At 46.7% G+C, this 22,237-nt stretch overlaps 1 protein-coding gene across 2 annotated transcripts in view; it reads right to left on the bottom strand.

Moving 5' to 3' along the window:
- Positions 1 to 21,460, bottom strand: part of LOC147886910 (single-stranded DNA endonuclease family protein) — an 85,871-nt gene extending 64,411 nt beyond the window's left edge. For both annotated transcript variants that reach the window (XM_087394626.1, XM_087394628.1), the window contains exons 1-6: positions 21,371 to 21,460; positions 21,143 to 21,294; positions 20,829 to 20,914; positions 20,525 to 20,625; positions 18,038 to 18,089; positions 17,887 to 17,959 (exon numbers count right to left, since the gene is read on the bottom strand). In XM_087394626.1, the coding sequence (XP_087250752.1) occupies positions 17,887 to 17,959; positions 18,038 to 18,089; positions 20,525 to 20,625; positions 20,829 to 20,914; positions 21,143 to 21,294; positions 21,371 to 21,438 (532 nt within the window). In that variant the 5' untranslated portion in view covers positions 21,439 to 21,460. The remainder of the gene's footprint in view (positions 1 to 17,886; positions 17,960 to 18,037; positions 18,090 to 20,524; positions 20,626 to 20,828; positions 20,915 to 21,142; positions 21,295 to 21,370) is intronic.
- Between the last annotated feature and the right edge of the window lie 777 nt (positions 21,461 to 22,237).

The raw sequence follows: 22,237 nt of genomic DNA, 5'->3' as shown, positions 1-22,237 counted from the left end.
ATGTGCACCAACAGGTGTATCCCGCGTACCATTGCGCCAATACTTCCCTATGATTAACTTTGACCATGGTGAGTCGAGGTTGAGGTTTGGCACTCTTCAGTCATGTATTGCTTCCGTCATGTCCATGTCAAGTCATGTCATGTCCAAGTCATGTCATGTCCAAGTCGTGTCCATGTCAAGTCATGTCATGTCCAAGTCATGTCCATGTCAAGTCCAAGATGTGCACATGTGAACACACTGCGACTAGGTATGACCAAGGTCTAACAACTTGGCATGTTGCTGAGGTGACCATGATGTGACCCAAGTGTGACTCTTGGTGGGTCGCCATAAACTTTGAGTACAACAGATGGGTACATGAGAACTCATTAATGCTATGTCAATGCTAAGGTTTCTTATACTTGGAACAATTGTTTCAGCCCTTCACTTCTTCCAAGAAGAACAATGATGATAGCAAAATATTTGAAATCACATATGATCATATGCAAAGCTACCCATATGCCAGAGTGAATTTTCTACTTCAAAAACGAGACCAACATGAGTACATTCAAAGAAAGAAGTGACATACATATGACAGTGTTAAGCATCCTTGGTTTTGTCAATAAGGGAGCATTGAACAGCTAATATTTGCAACAAATATGGCACTTAAGCATTTCAAGCGTTTAGCCAGCTATGCCAAATCTCATCATCGTTATATGATCAACGATGTACAAGCAAGCAAGAAAATTTGGGAATTAGAAAATAGAAACCATATTTGGATTCCATAAAAGTCAAATAAGGAGGGCTACATTCTAGTACCTAAAACTTTTTAAAAATCATCACAAACCAATAGGGTGCTTTGAAAAAACAAGGGTGGCTTCTATCAAAAACAGAAATGGTCTATATAATGACATCAATACATAATGGCGATGGTACAAAAACAAGTGAGCCTAAATGCTTCTACTTACCTTCAATAAATAGATAAATCTAAAGCAAAGACCCCCGCCTAGCCTAAGAGAAGCCTCTTACAAAATATCGCAAGATTTCGTACACCTTTGGAACCTAGTCTTTAGCTTGGTCATGTGAACAACACTTTTAGTCATCTCTTAAACTTGAGCATAGAAGTGGGGAGGGCGGGCATATGTCATTTTTGTGCCAATAACTATACCTATGCTTCTGCCTATGCCTGTGACATTGAAATATGCCCTCTCCTTGTTACACGTCTCAAGTTTTGATCTTTGAATTCTGAACTAGATTCCAGATATCAATGGTAATTCCATTTTTCTTTTGCTTTTTTATTACAAATCTTAGGCTTGCTTGTTGCTTTCAAGCCTTTCCCTGAGATATGTAAGGATTTTATGTTTGATTCTGAAAACTATGATTTTTTTTTCAAGAAAAGTACTTCATTAAGTATGAATAAAAACTGCAGAGCAAGCTCAAGTGCAGGAGTACATCATGTCAAGCATGAGAAAAAACAGCTCAGAATGAGCAAACAAAAATCCCGGGTGGCGGCTGAAAATGCCACCTCATCCTTGAAGGAGAGTTAGAGGAGAAAGGACAATCCTTCCAGACTTCCTAGCACTAGCAGCCCTGGAGGTTCCCCGTATGTTCGCCCAAATGGCCATCAAAGTGTGTATAGTATCTTCCCAGATACTGGCCATAGTCTGAGAAGGGTGAACCCGGGAGTCCTCCAAAGCCTCTGTACATCTGGCTCTCCAAATATGCCATGCTATGATACTAGCCAGAATCTCTCAAGATGTGTCTACAGAAGCGTGCAGAGCTTTGAATGGAGTAAATGGAACATCCCGGAGGGAGCATGACTCCACAATGACTCCACAAGATGTCGTCGCACAAAGAAAGTTGTGTCCGAGTCATGTCCCTCAAAGAAAGCTTCTAGACCAGTGAGTGACAACCAAGCAACTGATCCCCAGGTCATGAAGAAGGGTGCTCTATGAAAAGTGCAAAGTATCCTAGCAACACCCTTACAAACCATCCTTGCCTGAGTTCACTCCCAAAGGCAGTGCTGCACTGACTCAACTGCTGAGTGGCATCGAGGACATGTAGGATCAGCCCCGAACCTGGATCTCCACAGGTTCCCTGCAATTCCTCCATGAATACTAAGCCAGATGAATAACGTGATTTTCCTATTCCTGAGGGGATTCCAAAGTCTCCTCCAAAAGTTTTTCTGCATCTCTGCAGAAATCTGAAAAGTATCCCAATGAGGAGCTCTAGAGGGCCTCCAGCCCCTACAATTGAGCTGGAATGTCCTTGCATTTTTTACCGTGTAATGAAAGTGGGGGATGCTCTTCTCTAGGTGCCCTGCAACTATCCATTCCCATTCCCCTGGATCCTAGTGCAAGGATCTAATAGGGGAACCTCCATACAGTCAAAGCCTCCAGATTCCAATAGCCAGGCCCTGCAACTATCCATTCCCATTCCCCTAGATCCCACTGCAAGGATCTAATATGGAAACCTCCATACATTCAAAGCCTCCAAGATCCAATAGCCAAGAGAACGGAACTGGATCAAGATACCACTATGAGTCTCTATCCATCTCCATGTATCATGCAATCCTGAGAGGCTGGAAAGGAGCCTCCAAAAAAATGTCCTCTGGAGATTTGTGGAGTCTGCCTCCTGCATGAACCTGAAAGACAAGGGTATCCTCATGTCCATCCCACAAGGCTATAACCTGCAGAGGGATACCTGTCCTCGAAAAAGCCCCCCACCAGGTGGACTCAGAAATAGGCAAATGGACTGTATCCATCCACCACTCCACTGGTATGGCTGCATCTATCTGTTGCATCCTCGCTGCACTTCCTCCGAGGTGACTAACGGAACCAGCTCTCTAACCCTCTGGAAGCATCTTGAAAGCTTTCCAAGCACCCACCGTGGATGCAGGTCCCAACTCCCATCTAGACCATTGCATATAATGTGACATGCCTAGTGATCTGCCATGCTTATCTAGTATGCAATCATTCCACATGACACGCTGCCTGTCAATTTCTTCACGAGAGCAAGGTGGAACTCTCCGAAGAGTACTTCTGAAGCTGTCCCAAGCTTTCAGAATAGCAGCCATGAGAGGGGAAGTAGGAGATCTGAGATGGGCTGATGTAAATATCCATCTAGGGCTCTCCATCCTCCCTAAGAAGGTGTGCATCTGTGTATACTGCGTGAGAAAAAATCCTTCCAAGGCTCCTCATCAAACCTCTGACCACTATCTTGCAGAGCAAGGCTGTCCCAAGCTTTAAGAATAGCAGCCATGAGAGGGGAAGTAGGAGATCTAAGACGGGATGACGTAAATATCCATCTAGGGCTGTCCATCAAATCTCCTCCCTAAGAAGGTGTGCATGTCTGTATACTGCGTAAGAAAAAATCCTTCCAAGGCTCCTCATCAAACCTCTGACCACCATCTTGCATAGCAAGGCTCTACACTGCAAGTCTAGATCAATAACATTGAGGCCCCCTTCCTCAATGGGTAGAATAAGAGTCTCCCAAGCCACCCTGGCTATCACATCTGAAGCCGTCTAATCCACTCCACAAACAATTCCTGAAGGTCTCTTGAACTGAGTGATACTGCTTGTAGATCGGCACCAACAAGAGCAAACAAACCAGACTGTAGCCAACAGTACCTGGTTTACAACCACCACTCTGGATGCAAGGTCAAGTCTGGCCGAACTCCAAAATAGGAGTTTCCTCCTGATGCTCTCCAACACGGAAGCGAATTGCTGTAATGGAGAAATGCCCACCCCAACCTGGCATCCAAGATACTTGACGGAGACACCCCTCTGAATCCAAGTAAATCCAATATCAGCACCCCAATCTAGAGTGTCCTCATCACTAATCCAGAAACCATTGGATTTGTTCTAGTTAATGTGAGCCCATGCTGCAATGCAAAATAAACCCAAGGCTGTCCTGAAGGAGGTGAGTGTCTGTGGAGTGGCATCCAAAAAAATAGCCGTGTCATCTGCCAGCTCACTATCCAACAACTCCTCTTCCTGTCTCAACGGAAGTCTCAACCCCCAAAAAATCAGCTTCAGCTCTAATATAGAGGCTCATAGCTTCAGCCACAAATAAGAATAGAAAGGGGACTGGAGGACATCCCTGTCGGACTGATCTGGATATCTGAAACTTGTCTCCCCTGACTCCACCAATGGGTAGCTGGCTATGGGCTGACCTGTAAAGAGCAGAAACCCTCTAATCCACAAATCTGAAAATCCAAAGCGAAGAAGTGTTCCCTCTAGAAAATCCCAATCTACCCTGTCATATGCTTTTTTGAAATCCAGGAGTAGAATTGCAAGTCTATGGCCCTCATGCATAGCCCACTCAGAAGCCTCCCAAAATGAGAATATGTTATCAAAAATGCTTCTGCCATGGACAAAGCCTGTCTGTGTGTCATGTATAAGATCTGGCAATGGGCTGCAATTGCAGCCTGATGGCTTTTGCTAAGATCTTATACAAAGTGCCCAGTAAAGTGATCGGTCTCCACTGAGACACTAAATTTCTGCAACCTCCTTTTGGGATAAGATGAATGAGACCCTCCGAGAGTGAGTCTGGCATCTCACCCGAGTCCCAAACGCCCTGCAAAGCTGAGGTGATGTAATCCCCAATCTGATCCCAAAAAATAATAAAAAAAGAAGGTGTAAGCCCATCTGCTGACCCTGGACAACTATCCTTATGAAGGGCAGTAAGAGCAATCCTGAACACTATGTTGGTGAAGCATGCATCAAGTGAGGCTCTCATACCTCTATCCACCAACATAGGAATATGCTACCAAATAACCTATCTAGCATCATCTCTGGCCTGTGAATCAGGATCGGCAGTCAGAAGGGAGGCATAGTAATCTGAAGCAATCTGCATGACAGCATCTGGATGTGTTTAAAGTATCCCGTCTGAGTCAACAAGCTGTGAAACACTCTCTCTAGTATGTCTAGGGCCGAGAGTAGAGAAGAACTGCTTGTTGACTTTACCTCCGATCTGCGTCCAGAAAGACTCTCTGGCATGAAAGGCATACTCTGCTCTTTGATCTAAAAGTGTCTGCTGATGAGCCCTTGCTGCAGCAAGGCGCTCTTGAATCCAAGCATCAGTAGCCGTTTCTGCTCCTCTCTGAAGAGCTGCCAGCTGCTATCGAATGGCAATCTCTCTCCTGCGAATCTCATCTCTCCTAACACTAGCAATAGAATGATAAAAGCTGCTCCCAGGTGCTCCGCTCTGCGCTGGCATCTCAGAGAAGGAGGCGCCGCCCTGCTGTCCTCCCCAAACTCCAGGTTGCTGAAGTCCCCTCCAACAATCTAGGAATCTACATCCGGAAGACACTCTAAAAGCCTCCTCCAAAAGAGAAGAGGAGGCTTTCATGTATCCTGCTGAAAGTTGGCTCTCGCCACTAATCATGAAAATGAGCTGCTCCCAGGTGCTCCGCTCTGCGCTAGCATCTCAGAGAAGGAGACGCCACCCTACTTGTCCTCCCCAAACTCCAAGTTGTTGAAGTCCCCTCCAACAATCCACGAATCTACATCCAGAAAACACTCTGAAAGCATCCTTCAAAAGACCAATCCTGGACTCTCCCATCCAAATTGCCCGTCTTGGGATAAGCTTGCCTTGATCATAGACCTCTGAAGCCACTGTCTGTGAGACCGAGATGCAGACCCCTCCGCTCCGTCCTACTGGAGGGGACCACACCTCTGGAGCTCTCCCTAGAAGGAGGTGGTGTCGCTGTCTGATGTTTGATGCTAAGAGCATATGCTCCTGAATCACAAGGATGTCCACTGTCTGCCCTACCACTTTCCTCTGCAACTCCTACCGAAGGATAGGTACTGTGGTTGACTACGAGCACGGTCGTGGAGCCCGTGCACATTCCAACTCACTATGGTCCAACTCATGAGGACGGGGATGCAAAAAACAACGCTCTCTTGTGAGTGGGTGCCTGTTCAGAAAAACAGCCTTATGTGACTTTGCCGAGGCTTTGAAGGGCGAGTAGTCGGTGTCTGTATGTCGACGTACTAAGGTGGACACTGGCTCAATGTCAATCTTCCATGCCCACTTCATCATGAAGGAGACTTCCATCCCGAATAACTCGGCACACTTTTGGAGTGGCCAGTAGTATGCCTGATCAACCTTTGCCTCAAGCGGCAATCTGATAACTCCTACCGCCAAACCACACATCGGCTTCTCTCACGTGAAGCCCAACTGAAAATTCACCTCCACACCATGGGCGTGCCAAAGGTCCAGTCCCTGTGGCCCCATCCACTCGTCCATCATGCGTGAAATCTGATCTCCCTTAATAGCATGTAACACCACTAGGGACAACTTCCCCAACCCTATGAATGCGAACTGGAATCTCCAAACTAGGTGTGGCTGGGAGCCCATTATGCTGATCAAACCCCCTTTCCGAGTCTGCAGGACCACAAGTTCCAGGGGTAGAGGGTGAGAATCTCCAAATAATTACACGGTCCCAATCTCCAGAAGTCTCGCAGTAAGGGACGCCCAGGCTGGAGATTGGCAGCTGTTGACCGAGAGGACGAGCCCCTTCCCTCAAGCTTCCTCCCCAACTGGACCAGATGCTGCGGTGAGGAAGCAGAAGGGGACGTTGTCTTACCCTTGCCTGCTGGCAGGGGTGTCGAGGCAGAGGAGGGGTGGGAGGCTGAAGAACTACAGAGGAGGTGGAGCGGGGAGCGGAGGGGAAAGAGGGAGGGAGGGAGGCGGAGGGAGGGGGTGGGTAGTGAGGGTGACCATAGCAAGAGGGGCGAGGGGAGCGGGAGGGGGCAGGGAGAATCCAAGAGGGAGGGAGGGGAGTGGAGAGTGAGTGGGATCTGGAGGGGGAGGGGGGCGGGGGGGAGTAGGGGCAACCACAGGCCTTCCTATTGATCAAGCTCGCCGAGGCTTTGGACTCGCTCCTCCTCTACCGTTGCCGGGCTAACGTCCATAGCTTCTCCCATCGCAGCGTCAAGAGCTCCTAGGACTCGCTGCTGATGCAAGGGTAAGTGCGGACACTGAACCTCCATCACAAGAGGATCCTCTGGCTGGGCAGTGGTCCCTTCCACTGGGGGAGGTGGATCTCCACGTAAGGGCGCTCCTGCTGCTGCTCCTCAAGTGCCTCTCGAAAAGCCATGTCTCTCTCTCTACGTCTAGCCCTTTGCCTGCGACGCTTGTAGACCTGTTTGCTTAGTTTCTTTTTCTTTTTAACTTGGGTCCAATCCCCTTCTGAGGGGGTCACCCAAGGGGTCTAGGACTCCTGCTACTCCTGTTTGGGGGGGTGTTGGGCTCTGGCCTGCGGACTCTATCTACTCTGCGGGTGTGGGGGGGAGGGTCTCGGCCTTGGAGGGGAGGATGGCTCGTTACTCCTTTGGGAGCCCTGGGAAACGAAGCGTAACAAGAAAACGGGGAGCAGGGTGTGTCATGTCCATGTCCTCCACAGTAAAGCCATGGTACGAAAGAAAGAGGTACACAAGATGCGGACTTGTTTGCTTGGTTTCTTTTTCTTTTTAACCTGAGTCCAATCCCCTTCTGAGGGGGTCACCCAAGGGGTCTAGGACTCCTGCTACTCCTATTTGGGGGGGTGTTGGGCTCTGGCCTGCTGACTCTATCTGCTCTGCGGGGGTGGGGGGAGGGTCTCGGCCTTGGAGGGGAGGATGGCTCGTTACTCCTTTGGGAGCCCTGGGAAACGGAGCGTAACCAGAAAACGGGGAATAGGGTGTGTCGTGTCCATATCCTCCACTGTAAAGCCATGGTACCAAGGAAAGAGGTACACGAGATGCGAACCAAGGAGGATGGGGCTCTGCTCCGCGAGTGCTGGGGGAGCTCAGTTGGATGAGGAATACGCCTCGTCCATAGATGGTGACCTCCTGAATGTGGTCACCCTCTAGTGCCAAGCTCACCTGGATCCACTCTCGCACCTACCTCCTTGTAGGAGTGAGGCCCACAATCGCCTTGTCCTGGAGGGACTGAACTGCCTGTTGTACCTGTTGCTTGTCGGCTGGGGAAAGAAGAACCTTAACGGCTGTGGGATTCCAGGGTGCTGCCATAGAGCCCCTCTGGCCAGACCAAGGGTCACCACCAAGATTTTCTTTCGCCATGAGATGGAAGATTGGATAATAATACACAACAAAGGAGTAGTCTTTTTTGTAGGATATACACCACTATCTCTCATGTACGCGGATGATGTAATCTACTTCACAAAAAGCAAGGAGGACATGCATGATGCAAGCACGCTTGGATGCATTGTGAAATTTTTGCCGACACTCAAGTATGCAGGTCAACATAGCCAAGACAATTAATGCTGATTGGGACATGAAATAAACAGACGGATTTCACTTTTGAAGGGGAGCCTTTGGACACAATCACCACAGAACAATATCTAGTGCTGGAATTACCAGATAACTACAAGTGGAATGGATGCATGGAAAGAATAATTCTGGGTCATTTGAAATCTTTGTACAACTTCCCGAATAAGTGCAATGCTTGTACAAACAGTGATCCTTTATGGATGCCCAACCTCTTAAGACAGGCAATCTCCAAATGCAGAGGCCAGGGCCAAACAAATGGCCAGAAAGGCCAAAACTGGCAAATCTCCAAACACAGGAACCAGGGCCAAACAAATGGCCAAAAAGGCCATAACTGGCCAACCAAAACTGGCCGACCTGACTGACCAAAACTGGCCGACCAGATGGGTCAGGCCTATAAAAGGCAGTAGCCCCCTGGCTACTCACTGACCTCTTGTTGGAACAGGCTGCTGCACACCTGCGCTCCAGCATTTCTGCCGCCTCTGCCTCCACTCCTGCATCCTCTCCAGCATCCTCTGCCTCCACTCCAGCATCTCTACCTCCTCTGCCTCAGCTCCAGCATCTCTGCCTCCTCTGCTTCCGCTCCAACATCTCTGCCTCCACTCGAGCATCTCTGCCTCCTCTGCCTCAGCTCCAGCATCTCTGCCTCCTCTGCCTCAGCTCCAGCATCTCTGCCTCCTCTGTCTCCGCTTCATCATCCTCTCCTGCTGCTGCTCCAGATCGGCATCGACTTATTTCTCTACTGCTGTATTATTTCCTCCAGATCTGCGACAAACCTTTGCTCTTCTCGCAATAGGTTTCTGACCCAGATCTGGTTCAGTTCCAGCTAGTGGAGCTAGTGCAGAGCCCAATTCAGTTGGCTGTTCTGGAGGACTGCTGTTTGCTCCCTCCACAGTTTCTTTCTCAAATATCTCTTATCTTGTATTGAGTTCCTTTGGTGATATATATTTCTTCTTCAGCTATCATTAGTCTTCAATGTTGTTTTATTTGTCTCCAAGTACTTTCTTTATATGGTATCAGAGCAAGGTGTGTCTATCGACACCTGAGCCTTGACCTGGAAAGCTTGGAAGATAGATCATCAACTGAAGATGTCTTCTCCTTCTTCCCCGAAGCGATCTCGGCCTGAATCGACCTCTATTCAACCACCACCCTCGTCATATGTCGAAAGAGAGTCTGCAAGGATCGAAGGTGAGGAATACCTCTCCAAACTCTTTAAAGAATTTGCTGAATTTCAGAAATGGAAGGAACTTGAAGGAGGTACCCGCACACCCCGTGCTTCTTCTTCTCCACGTTTTTCTCCGATATGTCAACAAGGACCTCTATTCAACTCGGAAGAAGCAGAGCAACATTTCAAATTCGGTGCCGACGAAGAACAAGTATACCCTGATGAAAGAGGACAGGCCGGCATGAGGACAATGGAGTATTCGACAATGCCTATCCCACAAGAATCAATGCAAGGTATGTTGCCCTGTTCCCTTGGTGCAACTCCGTCTATTATGCAAGGCATAGGAACGAGTAATCACGAGGACACCGATCCATACATGCATGTGAGCACTCGTAGACGAGAAAGGAGAAATGCGTCAGACAATGAGTTTGCTTTCGGTTCTCATTCTTCCTTCCCTCCCATCCCTCTCATATCTTCCGCTGCCATATTTCCCTCTATCTCTCCCGCTGCCCCTTTTTCCCCTCTCATGTCATATCCCACCTCTCATGTTTATCCCTCCCCCTCAGGGCCTTCTCCAAATCCTTTTGTTCCTCCGGTGGTGCCGCCTCTCCCTCCTTCTCACTCCGCTCCTGTTCTGAGTCCTCTCACGCACCCCACCGGTTGCTTCTCCCTATCATTCCCTTTCTTCCTCTCACCCTGTCTCTGCAACAGCCAAACATGCTTTTACTGATATGACTCGTTTTAACGGGTCTTATTATACCACTTGGTCAAATCTCATGCGCCATGTGCTTGATTCTCAAGACCTATGGGAACTCGTTCAAGGTACTGAACCGCAACCTGATCCTCATGTTTATCCTTATCAGGTAGTTCGCTCGTGGCGACATCGTAATGCCACTGCCATTGTCGAAATCATGCAAGGTCTTTTGCATGAATTTCACGCTCAATTACAGCATTTTGACCTTGCCTCTGAGCGATGGGCACATCTCACTGACCGCTATGCGGCCCGAGATCGTACTCGTCGCATCAATCTTGTGACCACGATCTCCAGCAATTCCAAATCACTGCTGACGATGATCTTAAGTTCAAACTGGCAGACTACCGGCGGTAAATTGCTAAATTTGCCACAACTGGTCCTCCCAAATCCGAGGATGACCAAGTTACTTTCTTTTTGAACAAACTCCCGCCCAAGTATTTTAGTTTTATGCAGCAAATCATTTCTCAACCCTCCCTTCCTACTTTTTATGAGTTCCAATGTCAACTCTTGCGTTATGCTCGTCTCTACTCTCAAGTCCACCAAAAACATAGTGTTCATGCTTCAAAGGGGGTTCTTCTCTCCGGGATTCAAAAAGATCAACTCAGCTCCCGGAAGCCCTCTCCCACTCCTGACTCCAATAACTCCTCTGGTATTAAACCCGCCTGGCACAACCTTCCCAAAAAGAACCGGTTTTGTCAACATTGCCAGAAAGATCGGCATGTTGATGACGAATGTCGCTCCAAAGCCAAAGACATTCTCCCACAGCCCCCCACCACGACTCCTCTGCCACCTCGTTGGCGCCCTAGGAGTGGTCCTCCTCCACCTAACGCTGGCCCTTGGAGACCACAGGGCCATGTCACTAATCATTTCACCCCATCCCCTCCCTTCATCACTCCCGAAGGCCTCTCCCACTCCTGACTCCAATAACTCCTCTGGTATTAAACCCGCCTGGCACAACCTTCCCAAAAAAGAACCGGTTTTGTCAACATTGCCAGAAAGATCGGCATGTTGATGACGAATGTCGCTCCAAAGCCAAAGACATTCTCCCACAGCCCCCCACCACGACTCCTCTGCCACCTCGTTGGCGCCCTAGGAGTGGTCCTCCTCCACCTAACGCTGGCCCTTGGAGACCACAGGGCCATGTCACTAATCATTTCACCCCATCCCCTCCCTTCATCACTCCCGAAGGCCTGTCTGACTGGTCCACTGGAGATTCTCTAGACTTCAATTCTCAAGCCTTGATCCATATCACCGAGCTTGACTCCTCCCCATCCATATCTGGATCAGCTTTTCATACTCTTCCATGTGGCCCTAAAGCCCCCTGGATTGTGGATAGTGGAGCCACTCATCATATGACCCCTCATCGTGATCTCTTCATTTCTCGCCAACCGGCAACAGGGGGAGTCCGTTGTGGCAATAACTCTGTCGCTCCAATTCGTGGCGTTGGTTCAATCACATTTGATACCGACAAAGGCCCCAACCTTGCTCAGTTGGATCAAGTGTTTTATGTCCCCCTATTAGGGGTCAATCTTCTTTCCGTCCATCAACTTTGCCTTCTTGGCCGCGCGGTACTATTTACAAAGATGCATGTCGAAATCATAGATGAGACATCGGGACTCCTTTTAGCTCGGGGCGAAACCCAACCTCATGGTCTGTACCTCATGACACAATTTCTTGCGACTCCTTCCAATACCGGCTCTGAGCTTCATCGGCTTCATGGTCTTGCTATCCTGAAAGATCCAACTGACACAAAACGATTGTAGCATTATCGTCTGGGACATTTGTCCTATGACTCTTTATATGAAATGTCTCAGGATCATTTGGTTAACGGCCTACCTCAACTTTCACGAGCCAAAGATATTTGCCGTCCATGCCAATTAGGCAAACAAAGCCGAACTCCTTTTCCTTCTCATTCCACTTCTCGAGCCAGTGAGATATTGCGTCTAATCCACCTCGATATTAGTGGCAAATCTCCTGTTCCTTCATTGAATGGCTCACAATATTTCTTCTTAATTGTGGATGATTACTCTCGATATCAATGGGTGTTCTTCATGAAAGAGAAATCTGACACTTTTTCCTTCTTTGCTACTAGGGCTCGATTGGTCATGAATCAAACGGGGAAGCCTATTGGGATTGCTCGTAGTGATAATGGTGGTGAATTCATTTCCCATGAATTCACTCACTTCCTTCATGAGCATGGTATCCAACGCCATCTTACATCTCCCAATTCGCCCTCCCAAAATGCTCGTGTCGAAAGGAGACTGTGCACAATCATGAACATGGCACGCTCCATGCTTTTTGCAGCCAAGTTGCCCGAACGTCTCTGGCCAGAAGCTGTGAACACTTCTGTCTATCTCCTTAATTGTTGCCCTACTAAGCCTATCCCGAACATGACGCCTTTTGAGGCTTTCTATGGCTACCGACCCTCTATTTCTCATATTCACATCTTTGGATGCCGCGCGTACACTCATACTCCCAATGATACTCGCGGTAAACTAGAACCTCGTGCTGAACTTCTACTTCTCATTGGCTACTCAGCGGAAGCCAAAGCTTATCGCTTATTTGATCCTCGCACAAACAAAGTTTTGGTTCGCCGTGATGTGGTCTTCGATGAAAGAGATGTTCTAAAAAATTCCTCTATTCTCCCTACTGATGACGCACCTACTCCTGTTCCCCCTGAAACCTCTTTCTCCCCCCCCGAAACTTCTTTCTCTCCCCCCGAAACTTCTTTCTCTCCACCCAGTGCTTCTCCCGTTCCTCGATCCTCTTCTCACGACCCGCTGCCACGCTGGTATCGATAGACTATGAAGAATTACGGGATTGTTCCCTTAGAACTTCCTCCTCTCGGTCCTCGACGCTCTATCCGGACAGCTTCTTCCACTACCACTGCCTCCATTTTTACCACAGCCTATATCGTACATTCTGAACCTACCACTTGGCAAGAGATGTTCTAAAAAATTCCTCTATTCTCCCTGCTGATGACGCACCTACTCCTGTTCCCCCTGAAACCTCTTTCTCCCCCCCCGAAACTTCTTTCTCTCCCCCCGAAACTTCTTTCTCTCCACCCATTGCTTCTCCCGTTCCTCGATCCTCTTCTCACAACCCGCTGCCACGCTGGTATCGACAGACTATGAAGGATTCCGGGATTGTTCCCTTAGAACTTCCTCCTCTCAGTCTCCTCGACGCTCTACCCGGACAGCTTCTTCCACTACCACTGCCTCCATTTTTACCACAGCCTATATCGTACATTCTGAACCTGCCACTTGGCAAGAGGCAGTTCAACATCCTAAGTGGCATCGTGCCATGGAACAGGAGCTTGAGAGCATTGATCGCAATGAGACCTGGATTTTGGTCGGTAGACCCAGTCACAAAAGGGTCATAGGAACAAAGTGGATCTTCCGAACAAAACTCAAAGCAGATGGAACACTAGACAAATACAAAGCTCGCTTAGTAGTGCAAGGATTTCACCAAAAACATGGTATCGATTATGAGGAAACCTTTGCCCCTACTGCTCGATTAACATCCTTTCGCCTTCTCCTCGCCCTAGCCGCTCATCACAGCTGGTCTATCTATCAGATGGATGTCAAGAGTGCCTTTCTCAATGGCTACCTCGATGAGGAAGTCTATGTGGCTCCCCCACCAGGTTTTTCTCCTCCTGGCCATGAAAATAAGGTATTCCGTCTCCGCAAAGCTTTTTATGGGCTTAAACAAGCACCTCGGTCCTGGTTCCACCGAATAGACACCTTCCTCAAAACTAATGGGTTTCATTCCACTCCTTTTGATCCGAATTTATATATGCATCAATCTTCACAGGGGGTCTGCTTTATCTTACTTTATCTGGATGATCTTTTGCTTTTGGGCTCTACCACCACCACACTTCAATTCATTAAAACACAACTCAACACCACATTTGAGATGACCGATCTCGGTCTTCTCTCCTATTTCTTGGGCATGGAAGTTGTCCAGCATTCTGGTGGTATCTTTGATTCTCAATAGAAATATGCTCTTCAACTCCTTGATCAGATCATCCCCCACGAGCCTAAGCCAGCTGCCACTCCCTTGGATCCCACAGTCGAGCTCTCAAAGGACTTGGAGTCTCCTCCCTTTGATGAACATCTCTATCGTCAGGTTGTTGGCAAGCTGCTCTGGCTCATTCACACTCGTCTGGATCTTTCTTACTCAGTTTCTATTCTCAGTCAGTACTTTAATGAACCCAAGCACACTCATTGGCATGCATGTATTCGTATCTTGCGGTTCATACGTGGTACTTACTCTTATGGTTTACATTTCAGACCAGGACTAACACTACAGGGATACACTGATTCCGACTGGGCTGGCGACTCGAACAATCGCCGTTCTCATGGCGGCTACATTTTCTCGTTCGGCTCGGCACCTGTTTCTTGGTCCAGCCGTAAACAAGAAACTGTTGCTGGATTTTCTACTGAGGCTAAATACCGGGCCTTGTATGATTGTACCACAGAGGCCATATATCTCCGGCAGTTTCTGGCAGAGCTACACTTTCCTTGTACTGAACCAACGGTCCTCTACGTCGACAACAAAAGTGCCATCGCTCTCGCCAGCAATCCCATTTTCTCCAACTGCACCAAACATGTTGGCGTACACTTTCATTTTACTCGCAAGCAAGTGGAATTGGGTACTATTCGATTGATATATGTTCCAGCTGCCGATAATCATGCTGACATTCTTACCAAGCCGGTTAACCGACCTATTCTTGAGCATCTTAGCCCACGGCTTGGGATTGGTGCACCGCCTCCTTCTCCTTAACAGTGTTTGTATACTAGTGCTTAAGGAAGTGAACAAATCCCCTGCGAGGGCACTCCTTAAGCACCTCTCTTTCTGTACTTTATGATTGTACCATCACTACTGGGCATTTAGCGAAGATGAAAGCCTACTTTGTAGGCATCTCCATCTAAATGAAAACCCTCTTTTAAAATTTTTTTTAAAAAAAAGGTTGATGAAGAAGATAGATCACCCCTGGAACCATTTTTTGATTACCCCTGGAACCATTCTACCTTGGACATTGAGAGGGGGTGTTAAGATAGGCAATCTCCAAATGCAAAGGCCAGGGCCAAACAAATGGCCAGAAAGGCCAAAACTGGCAAATCTCCAAACACAAGAACCAGGGCCAAACAAATGGCCAAAAAGGCCAGAACTAGCCGACCAGATCTAGCCGACCAGAACTGGCGCACCTGATCGACCAAAACTGGCCGACCAGATGGGTCAGGCCTATAAAAGGCAGTAGCCCCCTGGCTACTCACTGACCTCTTGTTGGAACAGGCTGCTGCACACCTGCGCTCTAGCATTTCTGCCTCCTCTGCCTCCACTCCTGCATCCTCTCCAGCATCCTCTCCCTCCACTCCAGCATCTCTGCCTCCTCTGCCTCAGCTCCAGCATCTCTGCCTCCTCTGCTTCCACTCCAACATCTCTGCCTCCTCGCCTCAGCTCCAGCATCTCTGCCTCCTCTGCTCCCGCTCGAGCATCTCTGCCTCCTCTGTCTCCGCTTCATCATCCTCTCCTGCTGCTGCTCCAGATCAGCATCGACTTATTTCTCTATTGCTGTATTATTTCCTTCAGATCTGCAGCAAACCTTTGCTCTTCTGGCAAGAGGTTATTGACCCAGATCTGGTTCAGTTCTAGCTAGTGCAGCTAGTGCAGAGCCCACTTCAGTTGGCTGTTCTGGAGGACTGCTGTTTGCTCCCTCCACAGTTTCTTTCTCAGATATCTCTTATCTTGTATTGAGTTCCTTTGGTGATATATATTTCTTCTTCAGCTATCATTAGTCTTCAGTGTTGTTTTATTTGTCTCCAAGTACTTTCTTTATATGGTATCAGAGCAAGGTGTGTCTATCGACACCTGAGCCTTGACCTGGAAAGCTTGGAAGATAGATCATCAACTGAAGATGTCTTCTCCTTCTTCCCCGAAGGCATCTCCATCTAAATGAAAACCCTCTTTTTTTTTTAAAAAAAGGTTGATGAAGAAGATAGATCACCCCTGGAACCATTTTTTGATTACCCCTGGAACCATTCTACCTTGGACATTGAGAGGGGGTGTTAAGACAGGCAATCTCCAAATGCAAAGGCCAGGGCCAAACAAATGGCCAGAAAGGCCAAAACTGGCAAATCTCCAAACACAGGAACCAGGGCCAAACAAATGGCCAGAAAGGCCATAACTGGCCGACCAGAACTGGCCGACCAGATGGGTCAGGCCTATAAAAGGCAGTAGCCCCCTGGCTACTCACTGACCTCTTGTTGGAACAAGCTGCTGCACACCTGCGCTCCAGCATTTCTGCCTCCTCTGCCTCCACTCCTGCATCCTCTCCAGCATCCTCAGCCTCCACTCCAGCATCTCTGCCTCCTCTGCCTCAGCTCCAGCATCTCTGCCTCCTCTGCTTCCGCTCCAGCATCTCTGCCTCCTCTGCCTCAGCTCCAGCATCTCTGCCTCCTCTGTCTCCGCTTCATCATCCTCTCCTCCTGCTGCTCTAGATCAGCATCGACTTATTTCTCTACTGCTGTATTATTTCCTCCAGATCTGCAGCAAACCTTTGCTCTTCTGGCAATAGGTTGCTGACCCAGATCTGGTTCAGTTCCAACTAGTGGAGCTAGTGCAGAGCCCACTTCAATTGGCTGTTCTGGAGGACTGCTGTTTGCTCCCTCCACAATTTCTTTCTCAGATATCTCTTATCTTGTATTGAGTTCCTTTGGTGATATATATTTCTTCTTCAGCTATATTAGTCTTCAGTGTTGTTTTATTTGTCTCCAAGTACTTTCTTTATACAGCCTAGGCACCCGAGCTCTCTAGAATTTACTGGAAAAGAATGGAAACTTTCTCATAGGAGAGTAGGGGTCAAGTACAGACACCCTACCCCATCCTTCTGGCTGAGGCTGGTATGATACCTCTCGAAAGGGGAAGCACTATGCCAATACATGGACTACCTCAACAAGCTTGAGAAGATGCATATTAGCAAGATACCATACCAGCCGATGGAAGCTACACAAATCAATGGATGGCACACAGAGGGAATGAAAGGGATGGAACTATGGGTCACAACGGCTGTTGACATCCTAGAAGATGCAAGTGAAATCAGGGATTTAGTGACGCAAAAAAAGCTACAAAAATTCTGGCAAGCCTATGGACAGATATGGCATACAGAAACACCTCCGAGAAAGACATATCAATGTTTGAAAGGCATCTAATCTGCAAAACAAGAACCAGCTCACATGATCTAGCAGTGGAGAGGGGTAGGTGGGCAAGAGCCATGGTCCCAAGAGAGGAAAGAAAATCTGCCCCACGAGAGGTAGAAAATGGGTAGCATATACTCCTAAGATGTCAAGCCTATGCGCACATCAAAGAAAACTATGGGGACAGCAGAGACAAGATGAAAAATCTGTTGGAGCAGCCAGCCAAAAAGCTAGGAAGCTACTTAAAAGAAGTCTTTGAACAATGCAACAAAGTACTCAGACTAGCACACAAGCTAGCTTAACAAGTACAGACAACATAACAAGCTTTTAATGTTTTTCTTTCACTAGATGTAAAAGACCACTACTGGTAAATATTGATTGCTACTCCCATAGATCCTGAAGGTTCTCAAGCAAACTCGAATACAATCATATCATATCATCTCATCTCTCTCTCTATATATATATATTTTTTTTTTTAATTTATTTATATTTATATATATCTGTGGGTATACTTACTTAAGCAGAATTCTTTGTAAATTCTTTGTGCACCAAACAACAAAGCATCAGAATCTGCAGTAAAACACCCATCCTAGCACACCCAATACTGGTCAGATATTTTTCCCAAGGATTTTAAACTCCATAACTTTCTCAACAAAATTGTACTTACACAAATTCCCGCTGAATCCAAAAGAGCGCATTGGGATTCTGCTTCTTCAAGGCTTTTCCCAATTACACAAGAAAAAATATGACTTGGTCAGTTGGTAAAATTATCAGCATATTTATTAGCTAGGGCAAAATAGATAAACAAGATAGCATGTCTGAAGATTATGAAATCCAGCTAAAGGTCGATTTCACTGTATATTGCCAGTCCACCACACAAAATGCCAGAAATGTAATATGTTTTCATAAGGGAGGATATCCTTTATGCAAGGGAAATGCCCTAGGGGGAAATGGAAAGGATGCAATTGTTTTTGCACATGTTAGAAATGTAAAAATGTTTCCTCTATATCGTTTTATACCAATAAGAAGCAATCTCGATCCCAAAACCTCCATAAAAAATCAACGGAAGAGGTAGAAAGAAAACACAATTCGTAACCTCTCAAAACATGAGGTGGGAGACAAGAGTCAATCCCAAACCCTCATTAGAGATCACTGAAAACTGGAAAAAAAAACGAGCCTCTAGCAAGACATGCCTAAGAGCCAAGATTTCCCCCCAACTTTACTCCAGTCTCACGAACACGTGCCAAAAAAGATGAACCAAAGGAAAAAATTGAGTGTAACTAGACCGTCGTATCGCTTGGAGGGATAAAAGGGCCGGCAAAAATGTTCCATGAACTACAGCGGATGCAAAAGGATCACCAACAAGTATAGGTACAGAAAAGGCCCTCCCCAAAACTATAGATACAATGCGTTGAAGGGAGAGCAGTGCCCTCCATTGTCGGCAACCCAGGAGCTGATTGGCGAGAATGAGAGAAGCTGCTTGAAAAAATCCGAACGAGACAGGCTGGGTATAAGGCCAAAAAGGGGAGAAAAACAAGGGGGTTCGGGGGGTCTGAGCAGGAGCGCTTAGCTCGAATGGCGACAAGAGGCAAGGCTAAGGTGTGGCGCGGTGAGCAAGGCTAGGTTGTAAAGAGCTCACGATAAAATCATTTTTTTGTGTAACTACCATAGATAGCTTAAATAAACAATTTGTGGCTCTGGCTTCTTATAAAATACGTAATCGGTTTTTATTGAAGCAATAAATATTATTTTCGACAATTTGAGGTTAGCATAATTGACTGGCCTAAAGTAATACAAGTTTTAAAATCGTGTTAAGCGCTTAGTTGCTTTGCATAGTTCATAAATTTTTTAGGGAATATACTTTATTACATTGAATGTGATTTCAATATTTCCTTAACGGGAAAGTAAACTATCATTTTGCACCTAAGGGTACTTCTTGCACAGGTTCTTTCTCATGCTTGAGTACTACTCTTGATACAAAATGTAACAAGTATTTATGGTATTGAACAAGGTTACTATTAGCAACTCTAGAGGATCCTCATATATAATCTTTTGCTTTCTTGCGCACTTAGAAAGCAGATGAACCTTGCATTAATGTTTCGGAACCTTGCTCATAATGATCAATGGTCTTAGATTTTTTAGGCGTTGTACAAGTATGGCATGGGAGTCCATAGACCTGTAAACTTCAGCACACTTTCATTTCCTAGGTCAAAAAGAAGGATAATAAGAAATTCTGTTGAGTGGTCTTTGTGTGTGACCTATGGAGCAAAAAACAAAGCCGTCACACATCACTTCAAGACTGATCCAAAATCACACAGCTGTCTATGTCAACATACCCTGCTGAGGTCCTACTGTGGCTGCTCTCTGAGAGCAGCCAGCATCATGTCATGCATAAATATTTGTAGGTATACCAAAATCCTTTTCTGACCTATCCTTGTTATATGCAAAGAATGCCTTGCAAGCTAGGCATGACTGAGAAGCAGCAGCTTAGGTTGCTGTCCATACAAAACAAGAAATTATGTCTGCTTACATGAAAGAGTAGAGCCATTTTGGATCTGGTGAACTTCAGCGTACAAAAAGTGCAACAGTATAAATTGGTAAACCCACACTTTTGAACGGCACTCAGTTTTCAATTATCAAAGACCTTCTCCCTAGTATTCAAAAGTATTGATACACATGCATGCTTGTCTCAGAAGAAATCTAAATTTAACAGTATTCAAAAGTGCTGATTACACACGCATACCTGTCTCATAAAAAATCTCAATTTAGATTAGCTAAAAGCTCAAATGCAGCATTGGTATCCCTTTCCTCCAAGTGATGCTTGTTTGGGAGAGCTGGAAGCATCTGACTTGAGTCATCCTGCCTAATCTTTGCTAATCGTCTGCTTGAATTTGAACATTGGCCCATGTAAAATATATACCGAGCAAAAGCTGCTACTTAAAGCGAAAAGTATGCTTCGGATACCGAGAACTACATTTTGCTTGTCTTATTTTCATCCAAACAAAGCTGTAGCTATAACAGCTCTTGGAACTAACCTCCAACGCTTTGTTGTTAAATGATTGTTAAATGCATGCACAGTGTTCTTCCTGTATGGCAATCTTCCATGATCCATCACATCTATGTGCATTATACGTAAAGCTGGTCAGATAAAAACCTGGTCACGCATGGTATACCAAAAGCATGTGCAAGATCTTTCGCTTCCTCAATAAGACGACCAAACTCAGAGCCTTTATTCCTTCTCCTTGGACCAGTGACCTGTATCAAAGATAGTTCTACTTTATTATTATGACTGCTCCCAAGTATGGAAGCTCCATTTGAAGTGTACTGCGCCCTCTATGTTTAAGGTCTCTACATGTGTTTCCAGCAAATTAAACCTTTCAAATCTGGAAAAGGTAGTCCATGTTTTTATCCCGCAGCTACGACTTTTTCTTTTAAAAGTGCTGCAAGCAACAAAGTACCTCTTGCGGTAAAATACCAGAGTGGCTTGACAGACCTGCCAATCGTCGTCTGTACGTTGCCAGCTTAATGCTAGGAACGTCGCCGTCTGCATAGCGTACGGTGAAGAACTGAGTACACGTTCGTTAAACGGTCTGATATGTAATGCAAGCAGGCGCCTGGACCTATGTAGAAAACTGTTCGCATTCGGGAATTCACAATCTACGACAAGAACCGCATTTGAAAGCAGTTCTTATGATCAAATTAGTTCAGCGCTACGAACAAGATTTGTAAATACCCAATTCTCGAGTAGAGACCAAAGAGATGCATACTGAACCTATGACAAAGACAAGACGACAGTTGAGAGCGAGGAGAGCTCTAATGCGGTGAAACAAGCCCCTGAGGTGAGGTTTCTGTCGTATAGATCCATGGTTGGCCTGATGGAGCTGGATGACCCAGAAGGATAGATCGACGCTGAAGCGCTTGCCGCTGCCATTCAGACACGAATGAGAAGGGAAACTAGAAAGTCAAAGTGGAGCTCAAGAAATGGGTGAAGCAAGTATACGCGAGATGCTCGAGGGGAAGCCGGCATTTGCAAGGCTCCAGGATCTCCCAGAGCCTGTTGACGCCCATGGAACAAGCACTCCCACCCCCACCCCCAGAGCACAGATGACAGAGAGAGAGAGAGAGAGAGAGATCGAGAGAGATCTAGTAAAAGAAAGGGCGACAGGGAATCCTTCGAATATTCCATTCAAGTTTCAAATCTCCCAACGTTCTATTAGAGGAGCTCCCCACGCAGCTACCACCTCAACTTCTTTCAATTCAAGTTTGTGAATACAGCTGGTCAAGCCTTCATGGAAGAGTGCAGCATTCATGGAGCCTGACAATGAAAATGACCGAATCTCCCGATCCAATATTCCAATGATGTGGCTAGAATCCTGCAATTCTTGGATGCTGGGCTATAGCTGCAAAGCTAGGCCAGAGTTGCACGAGGCATTGACAATGGCCTGCTAGTGGGCTGGGAGAGCTCCACTATAGCACGCACGAGGATCCAAATTTCAAGCTATCAGACTCAGGCTGGTTAGGCCCGTTCCATAGCCATCCAAACGAGAGAGATCTGAATAATCCTATCCTAGCGAAGAGCATTAACACACAAGTCCAGACAGGATTTGATTTTTGTTGCAATGAAAAGGTATCTGCACTATGTGTCCACTCTGTGGGCGAGTTATCACTGCCAAATGAGAATTCATTGTCCAAATGATATAAGCTTTTCTCTGCAGTGAATGATCTCCACCATGGATTTTGCATGCCCCTGCCATCCGGACGCTTTTGCGAAATGCAACTTATAGACCGCCCATTGCATGCCCAAGCAAAAAAAGATGATGGGTGGAGTGTGTTTACAGACTAAAACGCAGACAAAATAAGGCAAATA

This window comes from Dipteris shenzhenensis, chromosome 23, assembly GCF_047967505.1.
Source record: "Dipteris shenzhenensis isolate YYH24624 ecotype China chromosome 23, Dip_SZ_1.0, whole genome shotgun sequence".
NCBI lineage: Eukaryota > Viridiplantae > Streptophyta > Polypodiopsida > Gleicheniales > Dipteridaceae > Dipteris > Dipteris shenzhenensis.
This window is presented reverse-complemented; position numbering and strand designations above follow the sequence as displayed.